The sequence below is a fragment of the Merops nubicus genome, unplaced genomic scaffold, assembly GCF_000691845.1.
Source record: "Merops nubicus isolate BGI_N331 unplaced genomic scaffold, ASM69184v1 scaffold13025, whole genome shotgun sequence".
Taxonomy (NCBI): Eukaryota; Metazoa; Chordata; class Aves; order Coraciiformes; family Meropidae; genus Merops; species Merops nubicus.
In genome coordinates, this window is record NW_008609018.1 from 87075 (window position 1) to 112769 (window position 25695).

A 25695-nucleotide genomic window follows, 5' to 3' on the forward strand; every position below is an offset into this window, starting at 1 on the left:
AGCTCAGGGCTGGGCTGGCTGCTGCTCCCTCTGCTGGCTTTACACAACTACAGCGGGCAGTCACAACAGGTCCTCAGGGGTAAAGTATTTGTCCAAACACTTGCCCAGCTCTATTTGTATCTCTCTTTGTGTATGTGTGTATTACACTCCCCATAATCTTCTTTGTAGGAGAGATTTATATGTATCGAACACCAGCCCATCCACCCCCGCCTACCCCCCCATACAATTATACAAATATAAAACCTAAAAGCTTGGTCTTCAGCATCATTGGGCCCCTACCCACCACTGAGCAAAGCGCATGTACTACAGTGAGGAAATACTAGTTCTTAATGTGACAGAGGCCACCAGCAAACAATACGCATGAGGGCCAAACTCAGTGGTAGAGGGAGAATGTTACATCCTATCCAAGGTGTGATGTACAACAGAACTTCCTTTAACTGCATTTAAGTATGCAACTCTTCAATACAGTGCAAAGAAAAACTGTTCTCTATGTACTACTGCCCAGCTTGTTTGATCTCAGCATCCTTCTACAAAGAGCCTGATCTCACACTGATGTTCAGACTCTCTCCATGCCTTTCTTCCCTAGGTTTGTTCTCCATGATCCAGAGTAGTCTTCATTTGTCTAATTATCCTTTGATGAAGGAAGCCATCTATCAACTAAAGCCATGCTAATTACCCATATCATGCCTGTTGCTACTTTAATGGCATGATTAGTTTTTCTCCAGCAAATAAAGAGGATCCAGAGTTCTATAATACACACCCCTAGATACACAAGCCTGGCTATATTTAAATATTTTGCAAGCAATTAGTGTTTCAGAAAAACTAAATTATTAATACCATCCTTTTGGTTTTTTTTTTTTTTTTTTTACTTATTTTCTGATACCATAACTGAATTTTTGGCTTGCATAATCACTCAGCAGATTTAACAATGATTAAGCTCCTTTGAGAAGAGATACTCTAGAAACAATCAGAATTTCTAATACATGATTACAAGTAACTGCCACCATGTAGGCAGCAAGCCATTAGATGATTACCATGTTATGCAAGTACTAGAATGACAACAACTATGCAAAACAAACCAAAGGCAGAAGAACTCTGTGTATCCCTTTATTTTGTCCCAAACCCTTAAGCTGAAAACCTTTTCTTTCACACTCAATATGTCAGTCTCAGAGGACAGCAAAATTACTTGTCTTCCCAGTTCTGTCCAGTTTGTAAGATGTCAACAAGAATAATTAATAGCCACTTTTAATAACTTAATGAATTAAGCAACTTATTTTCAGAGCTTATCAGGAATCACAAATGCCCCCATATAAGCTTTATACTAAATAGTGAGAATTGAAAATACCACCAGTGAAGTGGTAAAACTTGTGATTCAGAATCCTGCAGTCAGAGAAAATTACAGCCTTCAAAATACTGCTCTACACATCTTTACCCTTCCATCAAAAGGTTACAAAAGCCCCAGACACAACAGAAATCATGCAAGAAATTAAGACATTTAAAAGCCAAAGGTGCTGCTTCACAAACACGTCAAGCTCTGCTGATGGAGACATCTACCTTCATGGTACTAAACCCCATGTATAGATGCTTTCCTCCAGTGATCAGGAGCTATCACTAGCTATAACAGAGATAAGATAAAGCAAGCTCCACTACACCAGAAGAGAAGCAAAATTGCAAGCAGTGTACAGCTTGAAAAAGGCTAGCTCTGCATAACAATTTGAAAACCAGGACACCTGACAAAACGTATGTCAAATTAGAAATATAAAATCAGCAGAACACCACTAAGCTCAAACCTTCCCCTTGCACCAATGTACATTTGGCTTTACCTTTAGCTTCTTATCATAACCCTTCATATTTGTACATAATTGTCAAACCACCACAAATTCTTCAGCCCTTTAAAGGTGGACACCTAGCTTTTAAGTCACTGAATTCTACCCATCTGGGGTGGCAATCACATTTGGACTTAAATTTTGCATTTTCAGTTTAGTTGAGCATATACCAGAGTATAACCTTCAAATTACAGAAAGTCTCCACAGTCTATAGTAACTGAGTACTCCTAATCCCAACTGCCCCTAAACTCTCTTGATAAAAGTAGGTCCAACACATAACACAGCTTCAAAGACTTTGTTTCTATCCCTGTATCCCTCTCCTCCTAGGCTGTTCATTCCTTCCAATCCATTAAGAATTCTGCTTGGACATAAAGCCTGTTTTTGACCAGTTCTGCCTCGTTATCTGTCTGAATGTCTTCTCACAGGGACCTGTTCAGAGCTGGTGTGTATATTGATACATAGGTTTGCCAGTGCCAGCTTCGCAGACGAAAATTCACAGAAGAGAGGGTCAGATTCGTGGGAGGGGAGTTTGAAAGAGGAACTTTCAAACTTTGTGCGTCTATAGAGAATACACAACATCACCAGAAACTTCCCAGATTTCTGCACCAAGGCAATTCTGAGATGTTCACTCTTCCTCCTAAAACACACTATGATGTTCTAAAAAGAGGAGTGTACTTTCAGGTAATAGAAGGTAACAGAAGGCCTCCCCCAGATATATTCTCTTTAACGATCAGGAAAGAGGAATATCACAGATCTAGGATGGCAAGGCATTCAAACCAACACAATGTATCTTCCAGGAAGTAACTTCTTTATTTTAGTCTTTGTTTAATTTTAGGATTTTCCCCTTCTATTTTAAATCAGAGTGAGCAGAAGTCTGATCCTCATTCAACATGAGATTTTTCATTGGTCAGCCTTCTGCTTTAACAGATGTATTTGAAGTATTAACTTCACGTTTGATTTACAGTCAGGTTGATTATGAAAATAATTGTGGCAAAGCAGCACACAAAAGAGTGAGGATGTATGCATATATTTAATGAACGATAATGAAGTCGCAACTGTAAAAATGTATTCTTTGAAATAGTGCTCTCGCAGATTTGACACATTTGCAATTAGTTTAAAAGTAGATTAGGATTAGAAAGGATTTGTTGAAACACTCTCTTTATTGTGAGTGAATAGAATATGACATTTAGGTAATTCTGTTTTCTAGAAGAGCCAAACGGGGATTTAAGACAGATGTTCTTATACCCTGGTATTACAAACTGGAAATGTCTAATGGGGCGTCACAGTAAAGCTTCCTCCTGGGAAGGAAGGTACTGGCCTCTAGTGTAAAAACAACTATTAATGAAGACAAAATAAGGGGATAACCTGATGCACACTGAATGAATCTCTAGGCTCAGATTCTAATCCTGAAAATGTAAAATTATATTTGGAGGAGAAGTTATTTAGCCAATCTGCTATAATAACCAATCTGTTGATTTGGGTTTATCTTCCTAACACCAGTACACGGTACCTGTTTGAGTAAAAAAGTTTCATTTAAAAACAAAAAAATTCACATACTGTGGGGGAATTAAAAAAACAGGCATACAGACCTGGTTTCCCCCGGCGTTATGACATTCATAAACTCCAACAACACCATCTGCAAAATGGCCCAACGTGTCAAGGCAATTGGTACCCTGCTGCAAAGCCCCAAAAGCTATATCTTGATGATCAGGTACCCTAAAATAAAACCAGAAATATCTACTTAGTTCAGGGGTTTTTGGTTGGTTGGTTGGTTTTTTGTGGGGTTTTTTTTTTGTTGTTGTTTTTTTGTGTTGTTGTTTTTTTTTTTTTTCTCTTCTCTCCTTGTCTTTAGTTGGAGTGTTCTTACAATGACAGGTTAAAGACAAGTGATAACTACTATCTGGAAATCTCAGTCATCTTCCAAGGACAGAAGGCATCACGACTGTGAACTGATCAAACATGAGTAAACTTGCAAGCTCTGGACAGAGTGCAAAAAGATTTGTACAAGAGAATGAGAATGAAAATACAAACTTAGCATAACAAGTAAATTAAAGATGACTTAACATCATAGTTTAAGGTCACTGAAACTTAATGGTATCAGTTAAGGTCATCAAGCTCTTGTTTTTTCACCCAAGCCAGCTTGTGGCAGAAGTATGACATTCTCCAATTTTCCCTGACTGTTTTTACTGAAGTGTTATAAAAGGGGTTAGGAATTTTTTAAAAAAAAGACTAAAACCCAATGTTTTACTGATATCTATTTTCTAATGGTTGCACATAAAGTGCAGTCATATAGTATGGCAATACCTATGTAACCCCGTTCAATAAAGTACAGTTGTGGGGTAGAGTCTATGAGTTACTGTCAAACAGTAAAGCAAGGGCATATTACCTCCTTTTAAAACTTCAGGCTATAACATGAGCATAATAATTCAGTCCAGCAGAATAAGCACATGAGAGATGACACAGAGTAAGACAACATTACACTGAAGCGATGCTTATGGTATCATATTTTCCAGAAAAGCTTGCAAGATTATTTTTCTTTGTCAGAAAAAAATACAATATCTTCTGGCACTTTTAAGAGAAAATAAAGAATAACTTACTTCCTCAGCATCATCCTGGTTTATGAGGCTCTTTAGAATATGTGATTCTGTACATGTTTCACTAGCGCTGTAATGACTGGTGCTTCTGTGTTCCAAGCCTGCATGCCACTAGCAGTTACCTGACTCTACTGACATGAAGCACCCCCAGGAAAAAACAAGTATTCTTATAAGCCCCACACAGTATCTCACCAATTACACTACCAATATTAGGTTGACAGCAGACAGACTAGTTTAGAGGCTCAGATATGACAGACATACTTATTAATGGGTTATTGAGTAAAAACCTTTTCATCCTTTCAAAAAGTGTCTCCTCTTGGGGATTTTTTCATTACTTAGGATGCATTCGTGTCACAGAAACTGTTAGTAATGCTACCTCTCGTTTCCCTGTTCTCACCCTCATGAAAAGTTAGTGATTATCCAGTGACAGAGAACAAGAGACAGAAAGAGCAGAGGACTCAGCAGCTCCTTAGAGTCTTAGGCATCTACCCTGCCAAGCATACAAGGCCTCTTGCTTGTTGACTCCTCTTGTACTGCACCAAAATTCAGTCTCCCCACACAGCTGGGCATGTGCTTAGGCAAAGGCAAAAGCTTAAAAGAGTTGACAGCAGAATACGGAACAGTGCACTTCTGAGCAAATGGCTTGTGCGGGAGACTAACTTCAGGCTCAAATAAGTTGAATCCTTTGGACGCTGTTCTCTAAAAGGACCTGCTGCTTTAAGTTGTGGTAAGAAGGAAAACAAAAACAACCAACTTACTAGGGAAAAATGGCTCTTTAGGAACAGAACTAATAAAACCAAAAGCAAATACACCTGCATCAGACTTTCACAAGTAAATGAAAATATATCCTTTACGTTCAAAGAAGGAGAAAAAGAAACTCATGATTTCTGAGGAGGGAAAAAAGAGAGAACTCCATTCTAGCTCTGGTTCAGCCAAAACTCACCGTAACTCAGGATAAACATTTTCAAGATACCACTTGAAGGGCTTGCAGCTAAGTCTCTTTCTGAGTTCCATTCGGCTTTGAATACTGGAGGGGAAAAAAAAGGAACAGTTTTCAAAGTCAGGCTGCTATCTTCATATATGTTAAAGAATACATAAAAAACTCCAGAACAGTGGAACTCTATGTTAAAGAGATAACACATGAGAGCTAGCACTGCTTTCACCTCAGAAGGTGCTGTCTTATGAAGAAGAGATGAACAGGACAAAGAAGCACTTGTGACTTACTTGCCATAAGGTACATTCCTGGCTGAAGGCACTGCTGCATAATAGAAATTTTTGTATTCATCCATCCAGACTTCTGCTGCCCTGCGTGTATTTCTAGGGACAATCACACAAAACACACAGGTTATTTTTTCTCTGTGTCATTTATGCTTGGACTGATTTTAATCCTTCCTAGTACTATAGTCAGGTGCTTCAAGCCAGGCAGAAGATTTCCGATTAAAGATCCAAGTAATAGAAAACCACTAGAGAGTAACATAATTGAAATCAATGCATTTAGAATGACATTTGTTTTTTCCACCTTCATCACTGCTTCAGATTTTCAGCTAGAATTTAATATATATCTTGAACTTCTTTCTGCAATCTTCATGGAAGTTGTTAGGTGGTTGTTGTTGCGTTTTTTTCCCTTTTTTTATAAGAGTAATGTAACAGAAGCCAAATCCAGTGAATGTTCACCTGGATAAGCAAGCTAATTGGAAACATAAAAATCCCAACAACTGGCAATATTTAGTAATGTCTTTTATATTCCTGATATGACAACTTGGGGAAGACACATTTTCAGTCTCCATCCTATTCCTACCACCAGAGCATTCCAAGTTCCAAAGAAACATAAGCTGTTATGACATTTTAGGCTATGAACCAAGCAAGTCTGCATTAATGCTTTAAAATTCAAGAGAGATTAATTATTGCAATAAATGTGAAAAACAGTAATGCAAATTCTTTACTTCTAATCAGACACATCTCTAACTAAAATTCCTGTATTTATGTAACTAGTGTCTTTTGATCTCCTTTTTGAGTGCAAGAAGGTAATGCCTTTTTCCATCCCTGTCTTCCATGTAAAACTCATTTACTTCTATTGTTCATCACTTTATGCTTAGAAAATTCTTATGTCACTTGAAACTGCCATGCTCTGAAGCTTATTTTACATTTGGCAGGAAGTTCATCTAAAGCAACTGGAGTAAACTCAGTCAGCCAATAACTTCTTTAATATGATTTTCCAATTCAAAAGACAAAAAAAATGGATAAAGTGAGTTCTTCCTGTAGGTCGCTGTGAAGGAAGGATGTGGGGAAGAAAAAAGTCTCAAGACAGACCTCTATCACTTTTTTTTTTGTTTGACGACTGACTTCCCCTTGCAAAGGGGACTGAACAACCTGAACAGTTTGGGGCTTAATGCAACACAAAACCAGAAATTACATAGATGTTGAGAACTGCCTAAACTATTAAGGCCCCAGAGAAGGTAGGGTACTGAGGAGTGCAGTGTAGGGTGCACTCAGCACTTCATGCCAAGCCACAGCTAATGAAATCTAGCACTGAGCGATGAGAGGTAGCTCTCCATGGAGCAGACTGGGGCCTGCAAGGTCTATTGGCTTGCCTGAGGTGGTGCATTCGGGCAGCGCATATCGGTCTAACAAATCCCGCCAGACACAAGCTGTATCCGCACACACCACACAGCCAGGATGTGGTCTCCCTTCTCATGAAACAGGACTCCCAGTCTCTCACCCAGAATCATCAGTTTGGTTTGCCAAAAGGCAGTGCATACTGACTACTCAGCTCAATACAGGATGCTTACCGAGAGCACTCCAGAAGAAGGTGCATTCTCAAGGGACACAGAATGGCATAAGCTAACAAATCTTGACTGCAAGACCAGCACAGATTCCACACACTGATTTTTTTTGGCATCATAGTCCTACACATATCTGGTAAAACCTGTATTAAAAGGATATCCTATTACCTTAGGTTTCTCACTCTCTCATTGCTAAAACTGATTTTAAGGCATACTGTTACATTGGTTTGACACCCAAGAAAGCTGACTGAGGAGGAAACCAAGTATACAGCAACTTGTCAACCCTGCTTTTAAGCAATCTGCAACTTTGCTAGGTCAATTCAAAAATAGTTCTAATGAAAGAATTTTAATGTCATTTCAGAACTTGAGACAGCTGGACACAGGTGATAAACCATTTGTAGAGAAAGGTAGATCTGGAAAGGGATACAAGTATTCAAGACACTAGTTTGCAGGCTTCAGCTGTCCACACCACTCAGGTACTTGTGGGATGTCTTTTCAAAGTAATTTTGAACACAAATGACTGGAAAACACAACGAGACTTTAAAAAAAAAAAAAAAACAAAACTATCGTAGCAATTGTCAGGAAATTTGAGTGATCAAATCACAATTATCGTTTGACTTTCCAACAAAAAGCTTAAACCCCAGTATGAATGCAGAATCTTCAACTCCTGCTAACATGATGCATTTCTGATGTCTGCTGTATCCTTGGCATGCATATGGCCACACCTTTTTCCTACTTTTCAGCTGGGCTATGTTTAAGTACCTATTTACATCACAAGAAACAGCATCTTGCCAACAGTCTGAAGATGAAAAAGCTACAGAGGAGCTGGAAAACTGCACAATTTATATATTTATTTTTATTAACCATGCTCCTTGTTATGACAATATCATTTTAAAACTTGTGAAACTAAAACAGTTGCATCCTACGGCTACATAATACAGATTATTTGGTACATCTTTCTACCCTGTTGATGCACACTATAAACACAGGAATAGAGATGCATGAAGAGACGACATTTCATTGCTCAATTTTTTTCTTCCCCCATGAGTATTATTATTCATTTTTCACAGCAGCATAAAATACAGATCTCAAAGAATAGGGAACCAGAAAAATCCCTACTGTAACTACTGGAAGAAACAGGACAGTGACTTTATTTTAGTAGATTATTAAATTCATTAGAGTCATACTGGTGGCATAACACCAGTGTGGAAGACAAGAATTACATCCTAAGAAGGTTTCTCAATCTATGGTGAAACAAGTCCAAATATATCTGCAGTTTAGAGCATTCTTAAGAATTTAAGTACATCTGTGTTGCTTCATGTTCCAGAGAGTTTGGGTTCCATATCCCTTCCAGGATAAACAATTTCACTTGCAGCTCTTAACCGATAGAGCCTTTAGCTGGGATTTGTACTTCTTCATTCCCCCACAAGCATCAAGTCCACTTCTCTAAACCAAAACCTACAGTGGTTCTTCAGCTTCCACAACTGATAGGGCCTGGCTCAAAATGCCCACCATACAATCATGCAATACCTTCAACCACATTATTTAAAAAAAACACTACAAACGTGAATTAGAATTGCTATTCTCATTCTATAAAGAAACCGAGGTAATAGCTCAGCATTTGAGCTACTGCTGTGTAACAGCAGCAAAATTAACAGGACTATTTATCTAAGCCCTTAATACTGCAGTTCCTTAGGTCTATAGGAAAAGCATTTTTAAGCATAGCATAGGAAAGACAAATCTGACACAGGATGAAGTTGCGAACAGACTGGCACAAATACCAGAGTCAGTTTAAATAATCATTTGCATATCACATACTGATCATGTATTAACAAAATGCAAGCAAAGCATATTCATTCATAACTTAGTGCATTCTGGCTCTTAATGAATGATGAAACTGTTTCTATGAAATCAAAATTTACAAGACCGTTCTGAAAATAAAGCCTTCTTTAAAATCAAACATGAAGTTCTCAAAAGTGATAAAATGCTAAGCTAAGCATTTCCTTCTTTTCTAGATTCTCAGGCTGTTTCTACTAGAAATTTCCCTTTTTCAACCCTCAGGTTCTTTTCTCAATCTGTGTAGTTGCCTCAAAGTCATTAATTTCTTTTTAGTCAATATTTTTCCATGCTAGATTATATTGTAATTACTTCTCAATAAAAGATTCTTAAAATGAATTTACTGCCACCTGCTGATCGTATGAAGAAATTAAAAACTTGGCTATTCAGCTGAAGCCTTAAGGGTTACCTTGCAAACACGGTACCACTCCCACCAGGAAAGGTGTAAGGATGCTGTTTGCGGAATACGTGACCCACTCTGCTGCAAGGGATGATTTCTAGGCTCCCACCACACTGCCAAACTCTGAATGATATCTCTGAAATAAAAACATGAATCAAAGATCAACATCACAAAATACTGTAATTTTGTAGTATGCTATTTACAGAAAAGGCCTTTAGCAATTATTGCCGAGACCACTAAGAAAGTTTTCTGAGAAATTCTATGATAGACAAAGGCATATCTGAGCATTTATTATTCTCCAAGCCTAGGAGAAATAATCACATTAACTTGGAAGCAAAACCATATGCCTTCCCTCATCTGAGGTTACCAGCAGTCCCCAAATTCATAAACCACACTGCAATTCGCCAAAGTGAAGTCTATATGTACTGTTATTGTACTTTGTCTAAAAGGTAAGCAACAGCAGATACACTTAACAGCTAAATTAATGATGTAGTTTATATACATCATTAATTTGAAATATTTAATAAAATATTTCAAAGATGAAATAACATAGTGGACAAAATTAAGGCGTGATAAAACAATTGACAGATTCGAGCTGTTAACTTATTGGGAAGCAGAAATTCCCAAACACGGGCCATGAAAGGAGTTATATCAAGTCAACCTTGATTTGAAGACAGACTGAATAAAGATGCAACTTCTGTAAACTGAATGTTACAGATCGTACACTTCTAAGGCAAACTCATGTGCTGACCCAGCTAGTGAGGACAAGATCTAGAAATATACAACTTTCTCAGCTTAGACCTTGGACAAGAAGTACTCAACTAGTGCTGACAGAGGACTTTTCCTCATTCATTCCAAATGAGTACTGTAAGAAGGATGCTTCCAGTAGCACACTTTCAATTTTGATGAGTCCCCCTTTAGTCCAGCAGCTGCTAGCAGTTACTGAAAGCTACTCAGTTTCAAGCCTCTCCACAATCATTCAGTATCTTTCCACAGATTAAAAATAATAAGAAGCAGCTCTAATTTAAAATCAGGGTCTACCTTTTATGATTTATACTGTCATTCCTTTCCCAGAAACCTTCCTCCCACATACACAGAATAAGTAATAAAAGTAGCATTATTTCAAAAATTAAATTAAAAACCCCCAAAACAACAAAAATACCAAAGGCTAGAGAAAATGTCTTCTTGATGATCTACCCAGAGGCAAAAGGAAAAAAAGAGAGGTACAGTGATTTCAGCTGTTGAAGTGCAAGTTAACAGCCTTTTTCCTGAATAGTCCTTGCTTTCACAAGGATCATTTCCTATTTGTTCTACTTCTGTGATAATTTCTGTTGCATCAGGGCCAATTAGGCATATTCATGAATCCTAAATAGTCAGTATAGCCCAATCTATAAGCAGATCATCCTCCAAAAATATTGACAATATTGTCTTTGCCAGTAACTTACAGTCTTGATTTTCCAGTTGAATTAACATGGGACAATAGGCAAAAGTAATTTCTAAAGCAACTGAACATATCATTCTCTCCGTACATTTTTCACAGCACTGACTTCAGTCTTACACCTCTTATTTTGAGCTTAGAATGAGAAAAAAAAAAAAAAGAATCACAGTAAACAACTGGTCACTGCTTCTCTTAAACAAGTTAGTAACAAAAGCACTTCTGTGTTTCTACCAGAATAAATTACTCATAGACAGAAGACTTCAGGCTTTCCCATATATAGCTCAAATTTGGTACCATACTGCTGTGAAAGCAGAGGAGTAGCAGTTTTCTTGTACCACTTCGCAGTATTATTTACGGAGATTTGCTATAAAGCTCATGCAGCTATTAGCCCAATGTAAGGGGATGCTGCACTCAGCGAGGACAGCCTAGTGATAGAAGTCAGGGATATCTGATGAAAGATAAAGGCTTTTGCATGAGACAAGAAAGTGAAGACTAAATGCTCAAAATCTAGTATTAGACTTAAGCGTTAGGAAAGGCAGGCTTCTGAAATGAGGTAAAATAAGATTCTGGTTAAAAATAAAGGTCAATGTAGTACACCTACAGATTGCTCTTTAAATTATTCATTTGATGTTTATTCCAAAAAGTCACTGTCATCTGTTGAATGTATGTAGGCATTGAAAAAAGTTGGTTTAGAATTTAGAATAACATGTGTCAATTTCTTTCATTATTCATAGCTTCCTCTACCATGTACACTGATTTTATTAATTCTTTCTCCATAAATTCCCAGGAACGTAAACCTACATGTATACTTTCCAGCACCTTATATTCTGAAGAATTTCAAAAAGAATTTGAAAATTATAAAAAATATCTCTAGAAAGACAGCAAAGGACTAATAAACAAGAAGAAGGAAACTAATTCTTATTTGCACCAACAAGGCTTCTGAAGCCTGTGTGGATTTTTAAAGAAAAAGGAACGTACAGCAACTAAAACTCAGAAAACCCCCACAAACTCCCTTCAGACATTTTTTTTCCCCATACTCAAGTGTGAGAAGAAATGCTACTATTGTAACAATTTCAGTGGACACAATTTTCTTTAAAAAGGTATAAACAGCAGTCAAACATTCTACAGTTGCATGAGATGATGTTACAACTCTCAATAACAGATTTGCTCTTTTTATTGTAATGTATCATTGATATAGAAGACAGGGCATGTCTTATTCGCTCCCAATTTTAACAAAATTAAGAAAAGCCTAGGTATTCAAATTAGAGCCAAACCTTCTAATAGTCCACCCAGTTCTCCAGCATACTCCAATCCTCCTATGCTTATCAAAAAGCATTATAAAAAGTCTGAAAATTAGAGTTTATTAATTCAAGACAAGGCTGAATAAACCCTGATCCATATGTTTTTCGTACAGCAAGCATGTATTATCAGTCACATTAAGCAACAATCTGAAAATGTGCCACATCTTCATGATACGAGCTGCCTTATGGCTAATTTAGGCAAAATACTGCAGGCTCATTATGAAATTTTTATAGTTGAGACTATACCAACATGTGAACTAAATCTCATAACAGCTGCTTTGTACACACTTTAAGGAAAAATGCTAAGTTTCTATAAAGAATAAGTATAATGTATTTTGAAGTCCATCTAGAAGGGTAATTGTATATAACATGAAGCCACTGATCCAGAGACACGCTGGAGAGTGAAGAGGCCTGATGACTGTGCTTCACAGATTTCCAGGATCTGGTGCATGTGTCATTTATTGCCAATTAAATCATACACCATGTGATTTTTACTCGTCTTCAGTTAGCCTGTCAGTTATGAACAAATCATCAGCTGTCTGCTGTACTGACTGACTTTGCCTTTTCAAGGAGCAGAGAAACAGCACCCCAAAGTCTTCATGGGAAGGAAGAGATGGAGGAGGGGGAACAGAATACAGAAGGAGCAACATAAACACCTTTTTGCACTCAGTCTTCTCAACTTTTGCTCGTGCCCTTTCCTACTACCTCAATTCACAAAGCATGAAAGCAGCTGCTACTTGGTTGCTCAAGTACATGCTTGCAGTTAAACATTTAAGTGCTCTAGTGGCACTACAGCACAAGGTTTTCAGTGTGAATGCGAGTATTGCTGTAGTAAGTTTATCCAATTACTTTCCAGGACATTTAAAAAATGAAAAATTACAATATTGATATTAATACAATTTAGCAACATATAGATAGAATAGTGAGAAAACAGAAACACAGAAAGTAATTCTTCAAAATACATAAGAGGCTTTTTGAGTACTGCATACAAAGGTCAGAGACTGACTGTAAGGATGACTCTTCCCATCTTGAACTTCCTTACAGGAATGTTGAACATTTGATTATCATGTCTCTGTACTTAGTGGGCTGTATACAGCATTTTCCATATGTGTATTTCAGTAATTCAAAACACTTATGTGTTTTCACAAGTTCAAGGTATTTTGCAGCTAGCATGTACTGTAGTGAAGTTTCTGTCCTTAGAACCAGTCCTAAAACATGCTACTCAGAATGTCCGAGACGGATCCCTACCCTAAAATACAGAATTCATCCAGACTGGAAGTTTTGAGAAGTTGTAGACTTCTGCTCCTTCCACAACTTTTTTCTTCTTTTAATACAAGTATAGTGGTCTTAACTGGAGAGAAACTTAGTACAATACTGTAATGCAAAGAGCCAAAACATCCTAATAAAGTCAGATCTAACTACCAGGTCAAGGAAGAAATGGCTAAAGCACAAGTTGTCTCAGTCCCTCCTCCCTCTTCCCTAAACCCCACTCGCTTAAACATCTGAAAATAAGCAATTATAGCAAAAATGCTTTCTCAACCATAATTGTCTCTTATGGCTAAACTCACTAAATTTAAACACAAAGCAATATAGCACTCTTAAAGTTATAAAATAGTTTATTCTTCAGTCTGCTAAGTTTTAATTGATTTAAGATGCATGTAAGAACATTAAGGTAATGAACTCTTGTGTTCCACTTTTCACAATTAAATTTCAGCAGCTCCTTAAAATATACCTTAAATTGCCAGCATTTAAACATTATAGCATTTTAATCAGTAACTTCAGATGAGGATGTGACTTTCAAACAAGACAGCATTTTTGAAAGTAATTGCCTATCTACATCCTGTATTTTTTTTTAATCAGCCAACTTTTGTCACAAAAAAATTCTGTTTATATGTTTATGAATATTCTTATTCTCTAATATTTAGCATATAATTCCTACCCTGTTTTCTTTCATTAAAATAAACTTTTTAGATTTTGCCAATAATGAATGTGAAGTTTCAACTCTGGTTTTAATCCTCGTTTCCACAAAATCAGGAAGTTCATGACTGTGACAGTAAAGGCAATGATGAAACATGCTTTCTTTCAAGATTGATCCAAAGGTAATTAGTATACATACCTAGATTTTCTCCACCCCAAACGTCCATCATCATGTCATACTTCCCTAGTTCTTCAAAATAGGATTTGTCCATCACAAATAATCCACCAGCTATCATAGGTGTCCTAAACAGACAAGAAAAAATAAATTAAATACAGAATCATGAACTGGAAGGGAACTAATATTTGTATCTCAAGGTTAATACCTCCTTCAAAAATTTTGCAATGTTTTTGGATGCAACTAATTTTGCATCTATCACTTCAAATGTTGTCTGCACACTATGGCATACATAGTGCTATGACCACCTTCTAAGTTTCCAAATCTTCATTTGGGTCATAAATTCCTCATGTCAAGGGTGGTTATTTGTGTCAGCAATAAAACGTTAAAAGTGATGCTGTATTTTTACCCCTCAAAACATACCCACTTTACACCAAATGACATCTACTTTTTGTTATGGGTAATTAATTTAGTGTGCTTTAAAAGATTTTTTTTTTAAATACAATTTATTTCTGAGGCTTTCATAATGCTACATAAATATGAATTAAATTTCCATATTAATGAAAGGTATTATAAAGATCCCTTTGCAGACTCAGAGAAGATGCTTTTTAACTTTGTTTAATTGCAAACTACAATCTATTAGATAGCGGTACAGACATACTTTATGGGAGCAACAGGATTTCCCTGTCGTGCTCTTCTTTGCTCTGGTGTCATGTAATCCCATTTGAAGACCAGGTTCCAATCAAAGCCTTCAAGAAGAAAATATTAGAGTAGGATGTTAAAAAGACTGTTGTCATGATCAAGTTGTAGTAACAATGTTGACTGAAAACACTGGGAACTGTAATTTAAATTAAAAATTTAACTTTGTACAAACTTCAGGGTAGGAAACAAAGTAGGAGTCTAGATGAAAGGAAAAGAAGTTGACGTGACAAAAGAAAAGTAATTTCAAATACAAAATAATTTTGATTTCTCTTGTTGCCATCTGTAACAGAAAGTAAGAAACCCAGCCAACAAGCAACAAAGCAAAAGCCTTACAGATGAATCCAATGTGCCTTATTCTTACATCAAATAGAACATCATATGAAGATCTTCCAGCCATTAAAAAATGCTCCCAACAGTTTTTAATGTACAATTGCATTTCAGCTCTTACCAAAAGATCACCTATTTATGTTTACACAGACTCTACGCAGTACTCTTGGGACTCCTTTATCAGCAGGAGCTCTGTGTCATGAAGGTCACAACAGGTTATGTAGCTCCCATATATATGTGTAAACACAGCAACAGCTGGTCTGGTCCTTTAGTGAGTTTAGCACAGAAGCACATAAAGATCACTAGAACAGACAAGATCAATAGGTCACCTACAGCAGCTTTCTACCTGACAACCATTTGAATTACCACCTTTCGGCAACGACACACAGCTGGTGTAAGACAAACTTCCTATAGGAAACATTTTCATTTTTGAGCTGGGTTATTCCCACAACCATGAATATCTATAAAAAAAAAAAAAATACATGAGGTCCATAGCCCTCTCCCAGTAAACCTAGCAAATCAGCCTTATACAGTTTCCAGCTGCCAAAAACATTTAGATCCTCTGAGGTCACGTAATGAATGATTTCCAGATATCTGGTGCACAGATAGTTTTCTTTCTCCAGCATAAAAGATAAAGCAATTACTTTATGGGGAGATGGGGACAGGGCTACAGTAAACTGAACAATTACAGTCCTACAAACTGTCTGTCTGCATCTTTTAAGCGTGCACAGTAATGCATGATGTGGAGAGTTGAAAACTAAACAGTTTTCATTTTAACTCGCAAGATACTTATCACACAGACAGACAATACAGAAATTATCCTGCCAGTCTTTATAGCACGCATGCCAACTCTTTCTCTCCATGTCTGAATACTACGTGAATTATTGCACTGTAAAAATGAAAGATGCTCTAACTGCTCCAGAACTCCAAGTAGGAAACGAGTAAAATGCTTACAATCGATAGTACTGCAAAGCCTCCAGCATGAAAAGTAAAATGAGTTCAAATATTTCCATGCAGTTAAAAGTCGCATTTCGTCATAACATACCCAGCAAAATTACTTGCATCTGGGAGAACTTTAAAAAAGAAAAAGGACTGTTCTCCAGCAGCAGCAGCAGAGATAGAGTTACGTATACTCCAGTGAACACAAGGGGTCTCTTGTGGAACACAGCACTCTGCTACACACTCTGAACAAGTGTATAAATCATCTACCTGTAAAAAAAAATGGTTTTACATCTCCATTTTCACTGAGTCTGGGAAAAATCTGCACTCAATGAGGTAATATCAGTACCTCTGTGAAAGGAGTATTTTTAAACACAAGTGCATATCCAATATGAAATTCTATCTAGTGTAAACTGCATCGTAGGCATACTCTAAATTATTAGATGTCAGTTAATTACAATCATTCCAATAATTAAAGTGTTTCTCAGGGTGGCATAAACACTTTTGCAAATCCCCTCTCAACAAAAACATTTGTAACATGAAGTGCATGGATTTAGTATTGGCCAGACTTGAGAATTATTTCAGCCCTATCTGCTTTAAAAAGTTTGTAGCATTTGCTGGGTTGCTTGTCTTGGGTGATTAAGTCCTTTCAAAACAGACCAGGCACAAATGCTGTCCCAGCTGTCTCAAGTCTCCATGCTTCAGTCACACAGATACTGTATCTAAGGTTGAAAGCATAGTTTGGTTTCCACGTTTAGACTTGGCCCCAGTGAAAGTGTCCCATGATGCCAAATGCTGTAGTGCCTCTAACATGGTAAACTGTCCTCTGGGAACTGAAAAGAAATATATCATTCATGTTTCAACAGACCCACAAATAGCTTTAAACACTGGTATGTGCAAAATTTCTATTGTTAACATTAAAAAAAGACAGCTTCTCACTCCTCAGTCCAGAAATACAGAGGCTCCACATACTTAAAAATAAAAAGTCAAAAAAGCACAACACCAAACTATTCATTTTGTACAAGGGGAGAAAATGAGCACAAAAAAGTTAAAAAAAAAAGAAAAAGAAAAAAAAATTGGGAAAGAGTTCCAAAGACGAAGTATGAAAAGCAGTAACATGCCTTCTCCCACTTCACTTGGGAAGAATTAAAGAGCATGAACCCCACAGGAACCAATCGAAGGTGTCATTGAAAGAATTTCTCCTCCCACTGCAGACAAAAGCCACACAATGGTATAGAGATTTCTATACTCGAGGTATAATGAATAGATTGAGTAAAAAGCCTTAAGGTTTCAATAAAGCTGTCACACAGATAATAGCACAGGACCATACATTAGCATATTGTGAATGTATGCACTGCAGGTGTTATTTCAAAGTGTTAATTAAAAGGATATAGAACCTCTCACCTCCAGATCACTGATGAACTTGAAATACATGCAACATTATGCAAATATTGCTTTTATTATAATTTACTGGAATAATGCTTAATGGCCAGTTAGACAGCAGTAACAAAGAACAGGCTTGAAACTGTTTTTTCCTTCCACACTCAAATCCCATTCATAAAAGCTGAAACACTGTGGAAACATTACTGCATATGTGGCTCATCTTGAATCTTTATACAGACACTTTCCAGGGTTGTGGGAACAATTATTAAAGAAACAAACAAAAACAAACAAACAAACAAAAATAACACAACCAAACAGAGAGTGGGCATAGAAGAGCTACTTTAAATGCTAGATTCTTGCTAACAGTGAAGGAAGTTTTTAAAACTTGTAATGAGTAAAGATTTTAGTGTATGGTTGCCTTCCCCCTCTTTGGAAAAAGAGAGAGGAGGACTTTTATTTATTTATTTTTACTGAGGGCTTCATGAGTCTTTTTACTATTTGCTGTCAAAAATTTACACTAGCTAGACATAGTGAAACTGTAACAAACTTATTTTACAGGAAATTTTGTAACAGTAAAGGTATAAACACTACAAATTTTCATGGTTACATTATTCTTCACAACTATGTATCATGGCTAACAAGAACACTTATTTTTTTAAACCATTCCAAAGCTTTCTGCTTATTCAGAGGAGTTTAATTTTTTTAAGCAAACCAGCATCTTGAAAAAACCTCATAGGCACTGCATTACTTATGGGCTTTCTAAGCTAGTGAGCAATTAAAGCCTGCCTTATCTAAGACGAGAAGCATTAGCTCTGGCTATAGGCCATTTCTGATGCATTTACACAGTCCTACAAACATTGGAGTGAATCCTGCACATTGGTAAAAGGCAGCATAAACATAAAAGAATTAGTATAATAAAGGTGAACTGCTTTAAAGCAGAAAACAGTAAGGCAAATTAAAATCCAAGCCTAGAAACAAACAACCTACATAACTTAAAACTAGATACATGAAAGGGAAAAACAGCATGTTAACTGCCCATTCCACAACTGCAGTGATTATGAGCTTTGATTCTTGATGCCTTTGCTTTTAATTTTAAATCTGTATTCCAGTACAGGTACATACCGCCTTTTAAATCAGCTGACGCCCCCACGTACTGGAAGTTGTCCATATTAATTACATCAATAATAGGAGACACAACTCTGGTCTTGTCCTAAAATAAATATTAGAAAGTAATATTGAAATAATGAAATCAATATATAAAGATTCAGGCAGGATGAGATGTTGAACATTTGAGCAGGATTTCATTAGCACATCTCCCCCAGCTTCTCCCCCTACTTCAACTTATGGCTCTGAATAGCATTGCTCAGCACTGCTTCAGGAAGCAGAAACCACACCAGAGAGCTAGGGATCCTCTTTTCCTTCTAGGCTACTTACATGCAAGTAATCCCCCTTTTTTGACTTGCTCTTGAAGGAGCCAAAGAACTTGTAGTTCTAAAAGCAGTCAAGCAAACAGCACTTCCATTCTTAATTTTAGAATGATCTCAAAGAAAAGCAGCATCCAGGCAATTCATATTTTCCACAGCAGATCTCTAGCCATACAGTGTTACTACAGTCTTATTTCAACCTTTATGACACACTTAGGCCCTTCTGCAAGCAGAAAAGTCTTAGGTTAAAGCCAACTCATTTCACTCTAGAAGAATCACACTTCACAGTCAGAAACTTAAATAGCAAAGAACCTAAAACCACCTCAAACTAATGAATGCTATTAATTTCCAGCAGCCAAGATTCCAAGTGGTATAGATAGCACAGTCCTCTGTCCAGCCATGGTCTTGTACACTACCTGAGCAACATTAATTACCTTAGCTAATCTTTTTGTCAAAACAGTTTAAGAAAAAATAAAAATCTTTTTAACAACTCCACATGTATCATCCAGTAGGATCACAAGACATCAGTACTCTAATAAAAGACTCATCTAATATTAGAAATGCAGTAGCATGATTAAGCCAGTTTGTCTCCATGACCTGCTGGTGGGTGTGGGAGGGGGAAGTTACATTTAAACACTGAAGCATAACTTCTAATGGTAGTTTGATGGAACACTTGAGTTCAAAATAAAAGTTTGAGCTCCACAATTTAACATCAGTCAGGGAGCACAGAACTTCAGAACCACCTATCACCACATCTGTAAACACAAAAAAAAAGTTTTGAACCAACAGGAGATATTTTGGTAACTGTTACAGAGAAATGGTTCTCATAGTTAAAAAAAAAAAAAACAACCAACCAAAAAAACAACACCAAAACACAACGGCCCAAACATCCCCGTTTTAAGAATTTATTTTATGTCTGCAAGCAACAAGACATATGTTCTAAACAGTGGTTCAGCAATGCATCCCCCTTGCTGCTCAGTATTATACAGATCAGTATCAAGGTAACATGAGAACAGCTTGAGCTCGTAACAAGAGCCTTAAAAGCAACTCTTAGTCAAACACTTTGCTTGGTCCAATAAAAACATTAGACTCACGATATAATTTATTGAACCCTAACTACTCAATCAGTGCTGATTTTAATAACCCCTTATGACACAGTTGGCATTTACTAGGTCATTCTGCCTTAGTGAGAAAAAGGTCACTAACTTCTGTATCAGCCAAAAGGAGAATTCAAGTGAACCCAAGAGGATTCAAGCTGAAGACTAAGCTAAAAGCTGAAAACTCATTATTGATTTCTATATTCCTTTTCAGCATCACTGCAGCTATACTTCCCAGGCCAAATATCCGCTTTTATGAGGGACGTATAACATCAGGTCTGCTACTAAGTATTAATTAGGTAGGTCTAAAGCGAACTAGGAACAGACAAAAAAGACCAACCTATCCTATTCTCCCATTGATCACATCTTTAGCTCCTATTTCTGTTAGCTGCAGCCCAAGTCCACGTTTGCAACTGCAAGCATACACTTTTGCTGTGTTGTACTTGGGAAGCAATTACAATTTACTGCACACCTTCACTGCATAACATCGTGTGCCTTCATATATCACTAAAGCATTTCAGGTGCAACCAAGATCTTATTTTAGGCATTCTATACACAGTGACAGAATCAGAAAACTCCTTTAAAGACTGTTGAGGCAGAAGATAAAGCTTATCTGTATTCACAATACACCCATCAGCATGAAATAGAAAAATGAAACCACCCTTCCTTTTTTCTCCATCTTTCCTTAGCTGAAACTGAGACAGATTATACATCTATGCTCATCTCCAAAAACTTTTCCTGACAAAAACTTGTGTTTTTGCAAATGGTTCCACTTGACACAGTTGAACCTGGCAGTAAAAGTTGCCCATGTTATCAGTTATCGCGCTAGGCAGAGCTTCAGTTAGGCTCAAACTTCCCTCCACTGTGCTGAGTAGACAGGTAGCACTATCTCTATGTATTTTGGATTTTAACAGGCTTTTACTGCTGGTCTGAATAGTTCTATCAATATCAGTGCAACACCACTTGCTACACCTAACATACTATTTAAATAGTTTACAGCTGTTCCTCTGACAGACAAATACAACCTCCATTTTGCTGGCCTGGAAACATGCTGTTCCTTCCATGATTTGAAATTATAGATTCGCTCAGCAGCAAAGCAGGCAAGAGACTTGAACATTCCTAAGGTGAATGCTTTGCAGGGCATTACAAAGTTGTTAATGCAGAGTGCTAAAAAGAGCTTGTGGGTCTCCAAAGTACAAGGTTTTCATTCACTTAGAACACTAAAAAACAGTTGCTCCCTCTAAATTATCCTACAGCAAGATACTTATTTATCCATAATGGCATTGAAGTAGAAGTCTTCCTGAAGGGTTGACACTGTAGCTTATAATGGAGCACACAATTGGAAAACCATGTGCTTATTGGTGAGGATAATGGAAAGAAATGGCCTGTGAATACTGCAAGTATCTAGTGCCTGGGAATTTGTAGCAGACTCTTTCTTCTTAAGATTTCTTAAGGAAGTTATACATGCTCTAGAGAGTTAGGCTATTATATATTATTCTCATAAAGCATCAAAAATTATCCTCAAGATTTGGCAAACACTGCTTCTCATTTCTCTAAAAATCTCAAGACACTTTAAAGATTAAGCTTCACAACAGTCTTAAGAGGAATATTTTCTTTTCAGCATCATGCCAGTTAAAAGTTGACTCATTCAAGGTCACAAAACTCTGAGACATATGAAAAAAAATCCACATCTCATTTTTTAATCTTAGTTCTTTCTTCCTTTTCAGATTTTCTTTGTTTAAAATACTTTCCTAAAAGTGATATAGGATTTACAGCTATGCTATGAAAACAGATTAGTTCCGTTCTGCACCGGAATCTTTCAAGTTTTATTTTTCTCATATAATTGAGAAATGTATTATAGAACATCAAAGCAATTAGAAAATGGAAACAGAAAAAGGCAAGTAGACAAGTGTTCATGAAATAGCTGGTAGTTACCAATGTTTTCAAGGTTGTGTACCCATTACTATATTGACATTTTAGGGGTACCAAAGGGTTAAGCTCCACGTGCTCCTTGAATGCACTGCACACACAAAGAAAAACAAGTCCTGAGAGGACAGGTAAGGTAGACTTAGGGAATTGGGCAGAAAACCTTTCTCCAGGAGAGGGCAAAGAAGGAGATGATATACCAGCTCCCGGTTACACAACTATCTGTGCATGTTCTGAACAATAAAAGTTACTTTGTATGTATGTTGTTTCTGATTTAAGCCTTTGCTCAAACTCCTGACGAAAAATCCCTAGCAGCACTAGAGCCCCCTAGCAACGCTCAGGAAGCCTGGCTGACATACAAAGATGCACTGACAAGGAAATCATCTCAAAGAAAGCTGTGGCACAGATCACCCTTCAGTTGAACGGGAGAGCTTGATGTGTCCTGAGTAAGATGCCAGAGACACAGCTTTCTAAAGTGGTTACAGCACATCAGATAGTGTATTGTAGAATTGATTCAATTCAGACCATTTCTTGAAAGCTATAAGTTTTTATGTTGGAACACACACAAATAATCCACAAAAAGTCCAATAGAATTAAATGCCAAGTGGGCAGTTCTGGAATGGAAAGGAAAAAGAAAACCCACACACTTTCTACCACATATAGAATAGATGCAGCAGTACATCAGAAAATACTGTATTAATGCTTAGTAGGCTTCACCTGAAAAAGTTACCTTTGAGACCAGAGCAGATACAAGTTCATGTCTATTCAGCTCCTTGTCACTGACACTATCAAGAAAATGCTGCCAATTAACATCAATTAACATACCATCTGTACTGTGAGCAATATAAAGCCATTTAAAATAACAAAGAACTATCATATGTAAATATTATCCATGCTTTAATTATTTGAACAAGCAGAAAGCTTAGATGCTACTTTATCAAACCCCACACCTGCTGGTTAGGAATCTTCCTAGATGAAAGTAAACTGGAATTCCACATCAAATATTTATTTAGCAGTACATCAAGCTTGTAAGAATGGAAAACCATAACAGCTGAAAATTATTCCATGGCACACATGATTAGTGTGTATCACAGTGACAATTATAAGGAGCAAGTTTTGATGGATCTAATAATTCATGTGCTGCTAAAAAATGACTGTTGTACAAAGCAAAATATGTATCAGTTTCTTCCACCAAGTATACCACATGTAATGCTGGATCTTGGCATAACTGTCAGCAATTAAATAAGAGGTTTTACGTTCTGTTATGATGAAAAGGTAACACTGTTTCATTTCCCATATCAGTTTTTGAAAGCTAAATGAGTATGTCCTGAAAAGAGTCAGAGACAAGAAAAAAGGGTAAGTGGTAAAACAGCTGTCTTACTAAAAGCAGGGTTTTGTTAACCAAAACTTCCATTTCTCTTCTGATTTCTCAAACATGTAGATGTTTCAAACCATTTACACAAAAAGGCTTGAAAAAGAGTTCCACATCCTAGAATCCACTAGTGCTTTAGCTGTAAGAACTCTCTAGCTGCTTCTGAAATTAATTTAATGCCTTCACATTTATTTTCCTAGTTCATAATTATAGAGAAATTCACCCAACCCTTCTAAGGCTACAACACTTTGCATGGATACAAAAATATAAGGAAGTGCTATGTTACTCATGCTCAAGGGCTTTGTAGGCTCTAGGAGTTTTAATGGTGTCCAGGTTTGTTATTTCTACTTCAGAACAGGATTTTAGCTGCTGACATATCTTAGAGAATTTACAGTATTTCTGGAATACAAAGTCAACCATAATGGAACTAAACAGAATAATGATCAGTCATCAGTTGATAGCTTCTCCATTGGCATATTGAGTATACAGGTTTTACTTCCTCACATTACACACACCTCCCTTTTTTGGAAATGAAAAGGGAGAGGACAAGCAAAGAACCAGGCATTAATACAACCGGGCGTCTTAGCAAAACCATTTTGACCAGAAGAATTTTGGAAGAAAGGCTTTACAAGAAGGGGAGTTTACCAGGAAGGAAATGCAATTAAGAAGAAAACTCCTGTTCTCTTGAGTGTTCCCCAGTGCTTTGTGGGATCACACTCGATCAACTTTCCACTTCAGCTGAGTTCCTCCAGAGCAAGTTAACAAGTATAACCAAGCCCTGGAGAAAACAGTATACTTTCACTCTCAATCCTCTAAATTGCTTTTCCGGGACACAGACTAAGCATCATTTTCATAGAAACCGAGAGCCAACAGACCCTACTAATTTCCATGAGAATTTTGGTTTCACAGCTCAACCTTTCCTATTATCACAGTGAATGTTAATGAGGCATAAATACTCAGGTAAACTGAATTACATTAAGATGATATTGTTTGAGGAGAACTATACTTTGCTCGAAAGATTTTCAGCACTTACTGAGGAGGTCCCTGAAGAACCAAAGAAGCATATATTTGAATTGCTTGTAAAGATAATAAATATTCACATTTTATGTTCCTGTGTTCACAGATTAAGTGAACAAGAAGTGTGTTTTAATCACGGAACACTCCGATTCATCTCCTCCACCTCATTTCAGAGAAAAAGGTTCCTTAGAAAAATGCATAAAATTAATATAGTATAAACCAGATGGCTTTAAAATTTAAAAGCTACTCCTTCAGGAAATTGCTTTAGGAGAACTCTTTACTAACCTCAGCCACTCTTTCAAGTGCTCATTGCATTCACAGTGACTATCCAGGAAGGTCAGCACCTTTGCTTGTGCTGCATCTGCCCCTCTCACACGGGAGCGCATCAAGCCTGAGAAGTAAAGCAAAAAGTTTTAAGCGCTTACATAGAGGAAAACAATCAATAGTTGTGAGAAACTACTGCATTCCAATTTAGTCATGAATTAGATTCCTCCCAGATAGGACAGATGTACACGTTCAATTATCAAAATCAGATGTTAGGTGACAATCCAGTGAAATGACTTCACATCAAAAGAAGTCATATCATGCAGATGGTATGACTTCATACAAAACAGCCTGCTAGCTTCCAAACTGCTGCACCCTAGTCTAGCAGCTTCAATATGATTTAAGTAGAAAAATGAAAGTACATTTTCAAAAGAAAATGATACATAAGTACAGTTGGGTCTGCATTACAGTAGATGGTAATTATGCTGATAAATGTTACTCAAGCGTGGTCCTGAAAACAGATATCTTTTCTACAGCTCTATGATAGAACTGAGGAAAGCACCATCACTAACTTCCTCACATTTTTGCTGCCTCCCTCAGTTCTCACCAGTCTGTCCATTCTATCACCTTCTTCCAGAAATAACCATGGTTCATTAACTCCTGTCCAAAAGCCTTCCTCCCACCTCTTTCAAGTGTTTTTCCCCTGTGCTTCTTGCAACTCTCTTGTTTTGTGGTTTGATGCGATTTTGGTTTGGCAGTTTTGTTTGTTTGTTTTTCTAAATCTTTTCAAGATAAGATTTCTTTAGGAAGAAACTTCTGATAAAGCCAAAAAGGTTGTTGTTCTCTCTACACCTCCATTACACAGACCCTCTCACTGATTTGCCCCATTACCTTCCTCCTTTCCTTTGCTTTTAATATTTGTTCAGTGGATGGCCTCACCATTCTTTGAAGTCTTTTGCTATATTTCCCTCACT

General features: G+C 37.0%; 1 protein-coding gene across 1 annotated transcript in view; it reads right to left on the reverse strand.

Annotated features, from left to right (window-relative positions):
• The window catches only part of GALNT2 (polypeptide N-acetylgalactosaminyltransferase 2), a 43265-nt gene that overhangs the window by 2347 nt on the left and 15223 nt on the right, over positions 1 to 25695 (reverse strand). The window contains 9 exon segments of the mRNA XM_008940468.1: positions 3416 to 3542; positions 5364 to 5447; positions 5645 to 5737; positions 9449 to 9575; positions 14295 to 14398; positions 14932 to 15019; positions 18744 to 18831; positions 24743 to 24762; positions 24765 to 24848. Coding sequence (XP_008938716.1) covers positions 3416 to 3542; positions 5364 to 5447; positions 5645 to 5737; positions 9449 to 9575; positions 14295 to 14398; positions 14932 to 15019; positions 18744 to 18831; positions 24743 to 24762; positions 24765 to 24848 — 815 coding nt within the window.